Source organism: Canis lupus, chromosome 6, assembly GCF_048164855.1.
Source record: "Canis lupus baileyi chromosome 6, mCanLup2.hap1, whole genome shotgun sequence".
NCBI classification, from domain to species: Eukaryota; Metazoa; Chordata; class Mammalia; order Carnivora; family Canidae; genus Canis; species Canis lupus.
In genome coordinates, this window is record NC_132843.1 from 7,022,967 (window position 1) to 7,039,421 (window position 16,455).

Consider the following 16,455-nt stretch of genomic DNA (forward strand, 5'->3'; position numbering starts at 1 on the left):
TTAGGGAACATAAACTGAATTTATTTTTTGTTTTTTTGTTTTTTTTTAAATAAAATCCATAAGACTGAAATTACACAAATTCTGAGGCCTGTCTATGGGGAGCAATGTGGATTTCACTAGAAGCACTGTTAGCTTCTAGAATGCTGGACACATTCTGTTTGTAGGTGATCTCTGCCATAGCACCATGACTAGTAAAGAAAATAAAACAATTGACAGTCATGTAAGCCACTGGCCTGGCACTACCCGTATTTCACTCTATGGCGTCTAAAGATAATGCAAGGGAATATTGTTTTCTTCACTCACAAGAGAAATACCCAGTGCAGCACAGTGATCTGGGGCCATGTGCCCTGGGTGGTTCCAGGTCGATGGCCATCCTTCCTTGAGTCAGGGGTATTCCGGCAACAGTTAAAGGAACCATTTTTCCAAGGCATGGCATGGTTTTTTCACGGTCACCACTGTAAGTAAAAATGCTGGGATACTTCAGGCTGCACACTTCAAATGTGGCTTGATGTATTTCTGTGGCCCCTGAGCTTCAGGTAGACATGCACCAATGGAATGGTATCAGTGTTCTCTAGCTATGAGCTGCACTGAGGAACCACCCTCCAGCCCGCAAGGCTGACACTCCATTATGAGCCACATCTGCAATGCTGTAGGGTGGGCTAGTGCTCTGAGGCTGAGCACTGATTAGAATGGTGAGGGTGGTGCTGAGTTCAAGACCTGCCTACCCATCATTCTCTCCACCAATAGTCAAACACTGTTAATTGCGATTGAACATACATAACACAACATTTTCTAACTTTACTATTTTAAAGTGTCAGTGGCATTAAGTGTACTCATACCATTGGGGAACCAGCAGCCCCACCCATCTCCAGAACTTTTTCATCTTCCCAAACTGAAACTTTGCACCCATCAAACAATGCCTCCTTATTCTTCCTCCCCTCAGCCCCTGGCAACCACCATACTGTCTCTATGATCTGAATGTTCTAGATACCTCCTATTGGTGGGATTGTACAGTATTTGTCCTCCTTGACTGGCTTATTTCACTTAGCAAAAATGGCTTCAAGATTCATCTATGTTGTAGCCTGTGTCAGAATCTCCTTACTTTTTAAAGCTAAGTAAATCACATTGGATATATATATCACATTTTGTTTATCCATTTATCCATCGGTGGACATTTGTGCTGTTTCCACCTATTTGGTTATTGTGAATAAGGCTACTATGAATACAGGTATACAAATATCTGTTTGAGTTGCTTTCAGGGCTTTTGGGTATATACCGAGGAAGATGTTTTTATAAATAGAAACAGTAGGGCTGCATTTCTGGGTCCCAGTTAGTACATTTTCCATTTCATGTACACCTCCAAAAGGGACTGCATGTTGCTAGAGAAATAAGCTTAGCAGATTGTGCCTGCCAAATCACAAAATTAACTCAGGAAGAGACTTCTTCCAGTGGGCTCAAGTCATCATAATACACAACATGTTAGAATCCAAAAATCTAGTTTGTATTTCTCTATTCAACTTAGTTTCTCTCTTTATTTATGGGTCTTTGTTACGGCTATTTCATTTACCTTAGCTTAACTTGATTTGTTACTTGCTCAGAACTCCAGTTTGATTGTAGTTCTTCACATATTATCACTACAATTAGTGTAACTTCTGAATGAGAAATGATTGCCAAGTGCCCTCGATTTAAACTAAAAACGATAAAGCTAATGCTCTGGTCAGGATAGTAATTAAGGGATATTTTGAGAATTCAAAATTTTATAAGTCATAGAACACATGGTATTACAATAATTGTTGGTAACGTCCTTTAGCTCTCTGTGTTAGCAAAAGGACCTGAACATCAATAAAGAGTGTCACACTGCACATAATCAGATCTATAATTTTGACCTTTGAAACTGAACTTGTTAATGATGTTCATTAATCAACCACATTCTTCCTATAGTTGGCTTCTCCCTTCACATAGTGATTTATTATTTCTGTTAGCAACTTATAACTTCAGTTAGGTTTTGTCGTCTCTTGTTCTGTATATCAATGTCTATCAAAAAGGCAAAAAAGCACACGGAATAACTACCATTTATTTCTGCTGTATGCTTTTGCTCAAACATTGTCAGGGCCTCTGTGCTCGGCAGGCTTCCCTCGGGAGTGATCACTAACAACCTGGTATCAGCTGCGGGCAGCTGAGGGACACTTGAAGCTGACTGTGGAGTAACAGAGCTTGAACCTCACCACTGAGATCCTGATAGGTATGTCCGTACTTAAGGGGACACTCAATAAGCTAGACTTGCTGAAGTTCCAAGTTAAAAAAAAAAAAAATCAGTCTTAGACTATAGGGAGAAATTTAGGGACAAGAGTTAGAAGCTATCTGGAGATCCAAGTGGCTGGGTCATTTAAGCCCAGGCACCAGCAGAGCAATTAGGACATAGAAAATTAAATTGTTCTTGAAGTGAAGTCAGTGGAGCTCAGGCACCTGAGCAATTTCCTGCCAAGGAGTGAAAGTAGGTTGGCCCGGCCCTTGGGAGCAAGCTGTGGCATGGCTGTGATGTGGCACATAGGCTTCTGTGGGCTCCTCAGAAGGTGCTAGGTGCAGGCCGAGGAGGGGGTGGCAAGGCTGTGGGGCAGGCCTGCTAGATGTGCCACGGGGGCTCTGGTATTCACTGCAGACAAAAGCGGCAGAATGTTTTCATAACTATAGCCTGATGTTGAAACCAAGTGGGGTCACCATGCAGTGGACTGGATGTGGGGGTGCCTCAAAAGCTACAAGGCATCAGAAATTATTTAAATTTGGATTCTCTTTCTTAAATACAGGTTATAAAGGTGTGTGTGTGTGTGTGTGTGTGTGTCCTGGGGCAGCGAGCAATGATATATAGGGGACATCTACTATCTCCTTATTCTCAGATTATAGCACACTGGTTAAGTATTACTCCTCAAACTCAGCATAAGGGAATCAATAGCGATACTGTCATGGAGCCACAGAGCCTGTTCACATGATATCCATGTTTCCTGGCTTTGTTACCTGGGCTGGACTAAGCAGCAGGAGAACCCAAGCACTCAGGGCACATTCCATCAGGAAGTCACTCTAGGAAGGAAGGCCTTGCTCATGTGGGCCGGCTTCCTTCCCAAGAACCCACTGCAGGGGGTAGTCTTGTACTCTTTCTTACACTGGGCGAATGATTTTAAAAGAGCAGAAAGATGATGAATGTGCAATCTTTTCGTGAAAACACTCTAAAAGATGTGACTACCTGCAGCTCATCTAGAGTCCAAAGATCTCAAACCTGGATGAGACAGAGAGAGAGAGAAAGGGAGAGAGAGAGAGAGAGCTCAAGCGAGTGAGCTGGAGTCAACAGTATTCTAAGTGCAGAAAGCAGGAACAGGTTCTAGTTATAAACTGGGGGCATACTGAATGCACACCACCCGGCAACCTCACCAACAAGCCCAGGGAAGCTTAAGTTACTGTGTGTTTCCAAGTAGGAACTACCTACTCACAAAATCCTTTGCAGGCCAATTTCACCATCTGAGGGCATCACAGGTACTAATGAGAACGTGGGCAGAGAAAAGGGTGGGCAAGGAGTCTGTTGTCCTTTTCCGATGTAAAACAATATCTATAGCCAGAAACAGGTGATAAAGAATTTTAAAATGTGGTCCTTAAATGTCTTTTGCTTGGTTTATCTTACCATCAGGAGTCATAAATTGGTGACCAGGTACCCATTTTATTTAGCCAAAGTTTAAAAATTGATTAGTTGCTAATAATTAAAAAAATGAGAAGATTTAATAAAAGAAATGAAGATTTCTTGCTTCCCTGTGGGTTGGAAAGAGCAGAAAGATGTGTGTCGCTGCAATATCCCTGACCGAACCTGGAAGGCAGGTGCTTTCTTGAAACACACTCTTCACCAAGGGCCTCACCTTTACTCACCGGGGTCATCTTTACAGGCCCCACAGGCAGTGCCCATTGTGACTCTTAAACTATACCTACTGTGATCTTTAAGACCAGAACTCTGAGTCAACCCTAGCTTGACAAATAAACGGAAAAACCTCAAGTACTGTATCTACAAAACTATACAAATCAACAGATGCAATTTCATTGAAGCCATTCTCAGCAAAGACACTTTCATGAATTTCCAAGTGTCCCCTGAGGGGGCAATACTACGCCCAGATGACAGCCACTGAATTAAGAATTTCAGTTAATGCTATGTCAGCATTTCATTTTCAAAATCTTAATATATTTCTGATATTTCCCTCCCATCCCTTTTAGTAAAGGTTAAGGCCATCCCTGAGAATTAGGCACTGATACCTGACCTATTCTCTTTAAGGAGTGGCCAGTTCTTATAGGACAGGATGCTGATGCCAAATCTATCACCCAGGCTTTTAGGCAAATTAGGAAAAAAATAAAGGCCATTCTGAGAGTTCCCAGTAACTATATGCTTACACTAAGCTGTTCAGTAAATGGCTTTTTCCTGATTTTGTTTCTGTTAATGTTTTCTTTCTGATATAAAGAGAGTAAACCAATGTTTATTATACACACATTCCTATCAAACACACACTCCTTGGCGACACACAATTCCATACAAGGAGGCCGTAGGAGACCTATTAGGAGCCCAAGGGCTGCAAATGAGAAAACCCGAATGAATGCCCTGGCTTAGCTACAAAAGATAGGAGCCTGAACATTTTCATTGTAAACCTACTGAACAAAAGACCTAACAAATCAGTGTATTTTAATTTACTTAGGACATGCCCATAGTATAAAAGAAAATCATCCTGAAGCTGTTTATTCATTTTTTGAATATGATCATTTTTATCTATATTGATGTTGATTGTGAAAACTAAAGGAGTACATGCTTTATAAAGAATGTTTCAGAGGTGGTTTAAAAACAAATAATAATTTAAGCTAATGATAGTTATGGATCCATCTTTGCTTTAATTAAGCTGTATCTGAATTTAAATATGTCCCTGATCCATTTAAGTTATTTTAATATATCAAATCAACAATGTAAATAATTGTTATTCAAACTACTCAAAATAGGGAATCTGGCCAACAGATTGCCTACATAGCAAACTTAAAAAATATCTTATGCTATCATAAAACTTATATCTCCTCCAATAAATAAGAAACCAAAGCAATTCAAAGTCCAGTGAATTGGATTCACTGCAAAGGCCTTGCATTAAATAGGAGTTTTTGTTTTTAATTGCTAAATATACTACACACCCAACATCACAAAGCATCTTGCAGGGCATGAGAGCAAGGTGTCAGAGATGGAAAAAAAAAACAACAACATATCACAGCCCTAAATATGTTATAATCTAATAGAAAAGACAGATGGGACCCAGGTAACTCAAGAGCCTGCATGCAAGCAGAGTGTACGTGAGTGCTGTAATGAGGGGGTGAGTAGGGAAGCACCAAGCCCCAGGTTCCAAACTGGAATTCTGACTTTCAGGCAGGTGTTGCTTCAAGCCACCTGGGGACTATGATTTTAACCTTTGGAAGTTGCGTTAACGTCTGCGTGAGCGTCTGAGCGATAAAATGGGCCATTCTTAGATACGACAACCAGGGATACATTTTTTTTTTCTTTTGCCAATTTTCTGTTTGTGTTGTTTTCACAAATAAATAGAAGTATGCTGAATTTAATAAGGAAGGCAGGTTTTGCTTGTTTCAATAAAACCCATTCACTTCAGTTCTACCACAGCAGGTGCCGACAGGGAAACAGCATATATGAGAATAACAGCAACAAAAACTATTTCCAGTGGGTCTGGGGAAGTCCTGGGTGCTTTAAAAGGCACATTCTGTGGGGGCCCTGGGCAAAACCACCCCTTTCCTATTCACCTTGATACACTCTTTCATGCAGTGTTGCATCTGTAATGCTGAGGTCTGCCCAAAATAAAGAGAGAGAGAAAGAGAGAGAGAGAGAGAGTGGGAGAGAGAGAGTTATTCTTTCTTTTCCTCATTAAAAGGAAGGAAGGAGAGTCGTCCCTCTCTATCCTCTTTAAAATTTAACTTTATGTAGTTTTCTACAAGTGAACCTAAGTCCAAGACACCTTTCCGTGTTAAAAATAAATTTAGATTTATGTTAGAACAAGGGTCAGGCATCTTGACTAAAGAAGTCAGGTTAGACAATGGCATACTTGAAAAAATATATATATGTTTGTCTATTTCTCCTATGCTCTAGGTATTTTTCTTTATTGTCTCACTCATCGATACAAAACAAAACCAGAAAGAATTGAAGAAGAGATCCTACACTAAGTTTGAATTCCTAACCAAGGTGACAGGTTTAAAGTTATCCTGAGCTTTCATGCCCTTAGTATTTCCCACTCTACAAACCAGAAAGTGAAGGCATGTCAACATAACTGGAGATATACACCATCTACAGAACACGGAGAGCTGGGGTGGGACTCAATGGGGACAATCCATGTGAACCACTGGGGACACCAGCTGTGGAGAACAGTCCATTTTAGTAGTAAATATGCAACCCCTTCTTAACACCCTTCTAGGTTCTGTGAGACTTGAGTTTCAGAGGCAAGAAAGACCGAAAGAACAAGTTTTAAGAAGCTATGCTAATGAGCATAGGACAAAAATGTGCTATGTGAGAAAGTCATGGCCATCAAAAATAGAAATCAGCAGGACAACTGTCCCCTGAGAGATCTGTGAAACACCCTGTTCACTGTGTGCAGGTTTGGAGCTGGTGCTGGTAACAAGGCAAGAGGGTCCACACTCCATATGGCTCCAGAAGCTGACCCTAACCTGTGGGAATTGAGGTAGTTGGCTGAGCAGGATCTAAGGCAGGTGCAGGGAGTCCACACAGATGTACAGTACTATTCAGACACTGAAGAGAGTAATGCTAGCCTTTTGTTCTGACCCCAGAGGCAGACCACTGGGTCCCTCCCTGAATCTGGGTCTCGGAGGTCTGGGTCCACAAAGTATCTGTGTTAAATGCCATGACCACTCAGAAGAATTTGGGGCTCAGGGATAAATCTCCAAGAGCGGTAGTATTGATGTCTCGAGACTTTGGCTTCCTTCTGTGTAAGCCGTATGCCAGCCCTCCTTTCCACTGAGCAGGGGCCTGAGCAGAAAATACACCCAGCCTAGCCCAAGAGCGGTTTTCCTTTGTGTCATCCTGCACGAAGGCCCAGCTTCTGACAATAGGACACTGAGCTGCCTTACTCCTGGTAGCTGTGTTCCCTTGCTACCCTCATGATTCAAGATCCATGTTCTCCATGGGCAAAGGAGAGGTGGACTCCCTCTAAAGGAGAAACAGCCCCTTGTCCTGGCCTGTCTTTCGTGTATGGAAACAAGAACTCTGAAACATGTATGGATGGTCAGCTAGAGCTCATATACAAAAGTAGCAGATCATGTATATTATTAATATAGTTAATATTTATCAGGGCTAGTCCTTTGTTGGTAAGAACTCGTTTTCTTCTAACATTCTTCCAAAGTAAGCACTATTGTTATGCCCTCAGTATCCTGGGAAGACTGAGGGACACAAAGCCATGCAGTGTGCCCGTGGTCACATGGCTTGGAAGCCATAGAGCCCAGGCCTGCATGCATGCAGGTGAACTAGGGACTGCTGGTTCCTGCACTTGGCTCCCAGACTCCAAAGTTTGTCTCTGAGGAGGAAGGGCAGGAGTAAACACCCCCTTGCTTCATGACTTGCTGTCAAACTTAACAAAGTTCTCTTGGTCACTAAACCAGACAAGGACAGAACACCCTTGCTATTGTGAGTTATCCGAGCTCCACGTAACAGCTGAGAAAATGACAGGAAATACACGTACTTGAAAGGATTTACAGAAACCATCTGTGAAGGAGGAAGTGGAAAAGGTTTTATTTAGCTATTTTCCCATGATGGCTCAAAAAGAACACTAAAACATGATGGAAGAGTTTCAAGTATTTGCACACTTACAGCAATGGTAAACTGCAGCAAACTACAGTTTCCAACTAATGGATCTGGACACTACCTGAGTTTTAACAGAGCAAGAGGCACCTCCGAGTTGAGTGCTGTGGCTGTAAGCTGTGGAGCAGAGTGGTGAACAATCAGACAAGCTTGAGTTATGCTAGGTTCTTCCTGTACTTGGACACCACCTTGAACAACTTTTCAAACTTCTGGGCTCCTATGCTATTATTTATCATGCACCAGCCATGTATACGAGTTATCTTACTCAACCTTTGTGTTCCCCTATGAAGGACCAAGTAGCATCGTCACATTTCCCATTGCAAACTGAGTTTAGACAGGGTAAGTGACTCATCCATGTTTACTCTGCTAAAGTAGGAGCTTGGCATTCCAACCAGGTCTGTAAGATTCTAAAGCCCAAGTGGCCACCCCTTACCACTCTCTGACACTTTCCTCCTCTAAAATAAAAACAAAACAAAAACTTGGGTGTTCTTATTCTCCACCATTCTGTTTAAATAAAATCTTCCTTATAAACAGCTCCCAAAGAACCCTTATAGAACATAATAGAACATAATCAAACCTTAGGTTGAATCCAGAAATTGTGGCTAACATAGGAGCTATTAGGATAATCACATAAAGTCTGGGTTAGAGGAGGCCTCAGTTTGTTTAACTTAGCCTCTGTCCCACAAGCCCATCCAGTTATCATCTAGAAAACTGAAGAACATTAGCTGATTGATAGATTAGGATGACATATCCATACTTATTTGCGTATACCCAGATATCCACTTTCATGCATGCCGAAGGATGTGCTGGAGTAGAAAAGTCTCAGAATTCGGTTATTTATATGGCAGCATATCAAGCACATGTATTTTACATGATAATCACAAAGAAATGTCTACATATGACTTTCTTGATGTGGTTTCAGAAAATGTGATTTTGAAACAAGACTTTGAATAGAGCACCCAGACTTAGGACATTTTCTGCATAAAACTCACACTGAGCTATAGTGGAAAAAAATTATCCCAAATGTAAACAGCAAAAGCAAAAGAACTATAGATAATGTCAACTTGCCTCCAGCTACATGCTGCAGGCATCTCTTTGAAAAGTGGGCTTTCATCAAATTTTCTCTTTTTTGTTTCGTGATGTCTTCAGAAATACTTCCTATTTTTATTAAGATTTTTCCCCTCAGTATCAGTATTGTTTAAATATAAGAGAATAGGTTTTAAATATTTAATAATATGTGCTGCATTTGCAAAATGCACAGTTGTTAAAATGTGTTCTGGAAAGGAGGTAGAGAGGTATAGGGCTTCAGGATTAAAATAGTCACATTTACCTGTAACAGGTGTTCATGAGTTGAAAAGCTAACATTTGCTATTTTGACCAAGAATGCATATCTCTTTAATTATTTTCATATGGACACAACTTCTGTATTTTCTATTTACCATAATAGCTGAGACAGGAATGTACTATAATTAATACAAATGTCCTTAAATTTCTAAAAGATCTATAGCAATTTTAGAAACAATAGTAAATATAATTAATCAGGGTAAAATTGATGGTACTTGTATGCTAAAGTCTGTCAAACATGTTATTGAGATAAATTATTCCCTATGAAAAATGTTGAAAATGCAGGTATTCTCATTTACACAAATATATTTAATTATACATGGATGAAAAATGATAAATACTAAGTATCTCCTGCTCAACTTATTTTATATTAATTTTGAGAATACAACTGACCCTTGAACAGCACTGAATTGGGTAGGTCCACTTCTACACTTTTTTTTTTCAATACAGGATGGTAGCATAAATGTATTTTCTCTTCCTTATGATTTTCTTAATAACATTCTTTTCTCTAGCTTACTTAATTGTAAGAATACAGTATATAAAACATACAACAATAATACATACAAAGTATGTGTTAGTTGACTATGTTGTCAATTGACAGTAGGCTCTCAATAGTTAAGTATTGGGGGAGCCCTTATACTTGGAATTTTGACCACATAGGGGGTCAGTGCCCCTCACCTCCACGTTGTTCAAGAGTCAACTGTATGTTGTCATATGACTCTATATGAAACTTTAATTTCATATCCATCTTAGACCTTTCTTAACATTTGTTGCAACAAAACACTGCACGCTCAAAAGAATACATATTTTGGGGAAAAAATAATAAGTTGCTTTGCTTATCAGATAAAAATAAAAATAAATGTAAAGATTTTGCAAAAATTTTTAAGGAAAAGTTGGTTTCATATATTAATCAAGCATGGCTCAAATTGTAAACAAATTAACAACATTCATTTGTGATAGGTTTATAAGACAGAATAGCCAACTAAAACTGATGATTCTCTTAGTTTTTAGTCATTATTGTCTATATGTAAAAGAATTTCATGAGTTAGCATGAGTTGAACAGATTTTATGTGTTCTACTGGAGGTCTACCTTCAGCAACTACTTTTTGTAGATGGCCAGTCCTTCAGAAAGCAATACGGTCTTAGCTAATAATTGGCAATGCTTCCCAATTAAATATGCTGTCCCCTCTGACTCCAGGGAGCTCAGGCCCATCTGGCCTGGCATGTCATCAAACACAGATGGTAACCACTGACTTTTCCTCATCAGGACAGACTTCCAACCCTATTTCCAGAAATACTGATGAGTGTGTTCCACCACCCTTTCTCCTGGGCCCAGTCTGTCTTTATGACCAATGGCACATGTTGGTGTTGGCTGACGCAGAGCACTGTGGGCAGAAGCAATGTGGGCTAATATGCAGGAATGGAACTCAGAGTCCGATTAGCATCAGGCTTTAACCAGCAAAAATGACTCATGACATACAGAACCCCACACCTGGGGCAGTTCTTTTCCTTCCTTCTCTCTCTCTCTCTCTCTCTCTCTCTCTCCTTCCCTGTTTTCATTTTTCTTCCCACTCCCTTCTTTTAATTAAATGCCTCCAGTCTGATGGTGGGAAACGGTGCTAAAAAGATAAGTGTTCTCCAAGTCATACTTTTAGACTGGAGCTGACTGAACAAAGATAGCCTTTGGAAGAACTACAGGCTATGTTTAAATAATGAAATACAGCAATGAAGCCACCCACTGTACTTCTAGAATGACACACATACAGTGTCACCAGAGGCTGCTATTTAGAGAAAACCTGGTATTTTGGAAGTGGGAGGAACTTCAGAGGTCATCCAGTACAATTTTCTCAATATACAAATGAGAACACTAAGGCCCAGAGAACTATGTATATCACAAATGTAGTTAAAATACAGGTCTAGGAATTCCAAATCTGAAGTTGGTGTTCTCCTGGGGGTCTTGGGAGGTGCGCAAAGTGGGGGAGGGGATCAAAAGATGGTGAGAGGTGTAACTAAATTTATTGTGGTGATCAGTTCACAATATATACAAATATTGAATCATGATATTGTACACCTGAAACTAATGTAATGTTATATGGCAGTTAGGCCTCAATAAAAAATCAATTCAGTGTTCTTCTAACCAAACAATGTGGCTTATTACATATCAATGATACTCCTGCAATTTGTTCATGATTAATATCATGTCTTAATGATTTAAAAATACAGTTTTTAAAATTTAGACTAAAATTTTGGAGAAAAACCCCCAACATTTAGAATTTTTAAGAATTCCTACTGAATATGGAAGTTTGCACCACATGACTGTTCAGGTCTAAATTTTACAAGTTTTGTATTTATGGGCATGATATATTGGCAAATTTACCTTCCAGAAAACATATTCTGTATTTCAGAAAAAGCAAATACAAAAGCGGTACATGCTGTGAAAACAATCCTTTTAAGATTAGTACCTAGTAAATAATCATGTAAATTTGATAGGAGTTATTGGTATTTAGTCTAATATATCAAGATCACATGTTAACGTAGGCAAGCTCTTCAAATGCATAATTTATAACATTACCTCCATGACTACCAGAGAGATCTAGGTGGAATAATGAATTAATCCAGCAGAAATAGACCCCTGGAGGATGAAATGACATTTAGCTAAGGTCACAGGGCAACTGGATTAGTAGTCTCAGGATATTCCTCATAGGGAGTTTGCCAGATGACACAAAAATCCAACATATTCCCTTAACTAAAAATAAATCTCTTCAAAGTGTTTAGTTTGAATATCCAGGCATAGAAAGGCCTGATGTTGCTTCAAATTTATATTGAGTAATATTAAAAAAAAAAAAAAACAGGACCAACTACAAGTAGCAAAGATAAACTATCTGCATAAGCACTGAGTTAGGGTGCAATGTAGAGCATCCAGGAGAAAAATACTTAAGAGGTGATGGAGAAGTAAGAGTATAAGAAATTAAAAAAAAAGAGAAACATGGAGGAGGCAAGAACTAAAGAGATAAATAGCTAGAGAAGAAGAAAAAAGGATAAAGAAAAGAAAGTTACAGAGAAGTGAAATGAAAAGAAAAAAAAAAGAATTAAAAATGAAAAGACTTCCATTATACAACTAATAGGTCATGGGATCTAAACAGCATAGTGACCATAGTTAACAATACAGGGTTGCCTATTGAAAGTTGCTAAGAGAGTAGATCTTCAAAGCTCTCATCACAAGAAGAAAAAAAGGAAAGAAAAATAAGTAAAGAAATGAAATGATTGGTCAAAGAAGAAAGGAATCAAGGATGTAGAGCAAATGGGAAGGAATAACTCAAACGATGGGGGCCCATTAGTGCCACGTGCAGCTGGGACAGAGGGATGGTTTGTCTTGAGGCCTAGGTAGAGCAATAAACATCAGGTGAAGGAAAAAGCAAGAAAAGATGCATATGTATGCATCCATGTGGATATGAACTCACCCTTTAAATACTGTGCTACCCACGGTCTTCTCTTCATCCTTAACTTCCTTCTCACTCTACAGTGACTCTGAGCAGCCTCATCCAAACTTAGGGTTTCAGCTCGGCCAAGGCCAATGACTTGGACTATGGAAAATGTTGTTCCAAATCTTTACCAGGGCATCCAACTGCCCAGTGGGCATTTCCACTGAATCTCACAGGAAGAGTGAACTGAAAAAGTGCAACATCTACCTCTCCAATCTTCACTCTCCAAATATGTTCTACTTTGCCTATTCCGCATTTTCTGAATACTAATATCTCCACAAAGTTGTCTAAGTCAGTAACTAGGTTCTTTCTATGTTGTTTCTTCTCCCTGGGCTTTGCCTCCAAATGGCCTCTAAAATTTACCTCCTACTATTCCTAAAGCTGCCCCCTCTTCATCCAATTGCTCCTCCTGACTTGAGTTCTTTTCCCTCTTCATGGTGCTCAATCCTAACATCAGAGTGATCTTTCTAAGATTAGAATGACATCACATTACTACCTACTTGAAGGCCATCATTGGGTCTTAGTACCAAGTCCAGCCTCCTCAGATGACAGACAAGACCCTCATGACCTCGGTTTGCTGACTTCTCCATCCTCACCTCCTACCATCCATGCCCTTACTCCCACTCTGTAATTGTTTTGAAAACTACAGAGAAAAGGATTAAGATCTGAGTATTATTTCTGTTTGGGAAAATTTAAGCTATCACTTACTATCTATATTTTTATGTTGATAATTATATAAATTGAACACTGTACCACTAAGTAAGTTTTTCCTCATTTCCACAACACAAAGGACACTGTATATTTTTCAAGTGTGGGAGGCAAGGATTGCTTATTACAGCCATATTAGACTTTCTCCTCCCGCAAACCACCCCTTGGCTAGACAGAGCAATCCGACAACACCCAATGTGCTTTAGTTCTTGTCTTTAGTCATACCACGGCCTGTGCTCCTGTAAGGCTGTTTGTTGAGAGTCTCTTTCTCATGGGGTGTTGTAAATTCCTAGCATGGTGCCTAAACACAACATGGGCTCAGTAAATTTTATCATCACCATTATCTTCATTATAATGAGCAGGAAAATTCTTCTTTCTCATGTCTTTGAGAGCATCAAATGTGTTAGTACATCAGTAATCAGCACTAAAAACTTTCTGATTAGTAAATGTCTAAAGATTTTGCAAAGCTTTATGTACCATTGTGTGGGAAGACACATAGTCTTACATTAAACTTGGCATGGTATGCTTGGCATAGCCATACAACACCACAGCTATTACTCTAAATTTTGTCTGAAAACCTTGAATGCTGTATGAGGAAAAACACTGATAATCAGAGTCACAGGTGGGTCTTGAAAGCCAACCCAATAATTGAATATTTTCACACACATGAAGCAACCTGGCAAACAATGGGACAGAATCACATCCCTGGCAACAGCTAGGAGCTCACCTTTTCTTCATTACCAACACAACTCCAAGGAATATGATAACGAACAGCAAGATGCCAGCAATGACTCCAGCAATTTTGACTGTATGGTCTGTTTCCTTCTCAGGTTCTGGGACTGGCTTTGGGGTGGCAGCTCCTGAAGATGGAAAGAAATGAAAAAGGACAGACGGTGGGTAAGAGAATAAAGATGTTACATTTTAAAAAATTTTGCTGCATTTAGCAGAGTAAGAAGACTTATCAGAACCAGCAGACAGACAAGCTTTTGATTTTTTTTCAACAGCTTTCATATGCACTGAAAGGAGGGTAATTGCTCACATTGTTCTTCAATATTTTACGAAACCATAACAAAAGTTGGATAGTACACCCACGCCTGACCCTTTTATAAGAGACTCTTCTCAAACAGTTTTTTATATTTTATTATCTCTATTGGCTCCCTGCTCTTTCTGCCATTTAAAAACTTGCTAACAACACAATAGCTATCCTAAGCCTTTATCCAAATTTGATTTGCTGGAACATTTTCCTCAATTATTTTTCATAAGTGAAGCAGTAATTCCATAACATATTAGCCCAAACACCTGGAAAAGTGAGATAAGCTCATTTACCATGCATTTTACCAGCAATTGTTTTTTAACACAATAGAGATTTTTCCCCTGCCTTTGGAAATCTAAATCTAGGTCACATCTGGTAGGCAAAAGACTCCTTCTAAGCAATTTATTCACAAAGTGGGAAGCAGCTGATGATCACACTACTGGCACCCACATTTAATATCTGTTTAAATGAGATAACCAGAGCCTTACAGTGGCTACTGTCTTAGCCCGCCTGCCTTCCCATTTCCAAAACATCATTTGTCCTGTTTACGGTATAATGTGATGGAATGTCAAATCCATGTCTGATGAAATATCCATTTCCTCTGCTAAATGAGCTAAGGATGAAAAAAAAATATTAGGAATGTAATGTTCAATTCACTAAGCAGAATCCATTTTTTTAAAGGGTTTCTACCCCTTTAATCAGAACGTGACAAGTGCTGAGTGTCTGAGCCATCATGCCACCACCTTCGCTAGGGGGTCAGGACAGACCATTCTGAAAGTAGGGATTTTCTGTTGAAATTTCTCACCTTGGGATTTTTTCATTTTTGTTGGTAAAAAAATATAATTAAAATTGAATATTGATACCAGCCCTTACTCCCTTTCATTGGGTTTTCCATTCATGGTTCACCTGATTTCTTAAAAAACTTAGCTATCCTTGTGTCTGGTGCATTTCAGACTGGGCTAATTCTAAGATGAGTCATCTCAGGGAACAGGGAGTGTCAAGCTCTAACTTTCCATCTGTTCCCATTGGAAACATATAAACTACATTTCTTTCAAAAGTTATTCATGTCAAGATTTTATATGAGATGCTGCATTTTGAACCCAGCTATGGCCACCAAACTGATGAAGCTGGTTTAGACTGGGAAGAAACACAAGGCAGAGATGAGTTTCCATCTACATGTGCATTCCAAAGTGACAATACCAATGAGAGCAGTTATGATGTAAAAAAAAAAGTCACTCCTTATTAAATATAAACCCTTCTGCATAACCTATTTTAGGCCATTTTAATTTCTGATAACTTCAGGAGGATATCCTGTTATTTTGTTTGAATGAATATCCCTCACACTAGTTATCCAGATAAACCTTGAAACTATTCATGTTTACTATTTTTTAATGTAATTACATCTTAAGTATATCACTCCACTATGCTACTGGAACATACTACCAAGTGGTGGATTTGCAGGATATTGATACATTAAATAAACTGCTAAGAAAGATTTAAAGATAAAATGTGTGTTATAAAAAAATAAAAAAATAGTATAAAAATAAACATTTAAAATTCAAAAAAGTGAAAAAGGGGGCAGTGTTTTTCAACTTTGATTTCCTCTGTTCAATTAGAAAAAGTTAACTTGAAAAAAACAAAATGAAATTGGTTTTATTCTTCCAAATGTTGGCATATTGGGAGCCATTCCATTAATCTCACTAGTTAATAGATTTCAAGTGCTCCAAATATATTTTCTAAATAACTGATTCACTGAGTTTCTCTGTAACTAAATTATGCCAGTAAATACAACACCTGGGAAAGAAATACAAAAAACTTTAGTTGGCCTAAAATACTGAAATGTGAAAAACAACATGGACACAACCCATACATCATAAACACTCAGTAAGGAACAAGTCTATCGTGTTAATGGTCACATTCGCTTCTGTTAACTAAACAACTGGTTATGTTTTACTTTAGCTAAAATTTTGTCTGAGCTCCATGAGATTGGTGAATACTCTACACATCTTTGA

At 39.0% G+C, this 16,455-nt stretch overlaps 1 protein-coding gene across 7 annotated transcripts in view; it reads right to left on the reverse strand.

Annotated features, from left to right (window-relative positions):
• The window catches only part of PTPRM (protein tyrosine phosphatase receptor type M), a 779,952-nt gene that overhangs the window by 217,854 nt on the left and 545,643 nt on the right, over positions 1-16,455 (reverse strand). For all 7 annotated transcript variants that reach the window (XM_072828757.1, XM_072828756.1, XM_072828755.1 and 4 more), the window contains one exon: positions 14,138-14,270. In XM_072828757.1, coding sequence (XP_072684858.1) covers positions 14,138-14,270 — 133 coding nt within the window. The remainder of the gene's footprint in view (positions 1-14,137; positions 14,271-16,455) is intronic.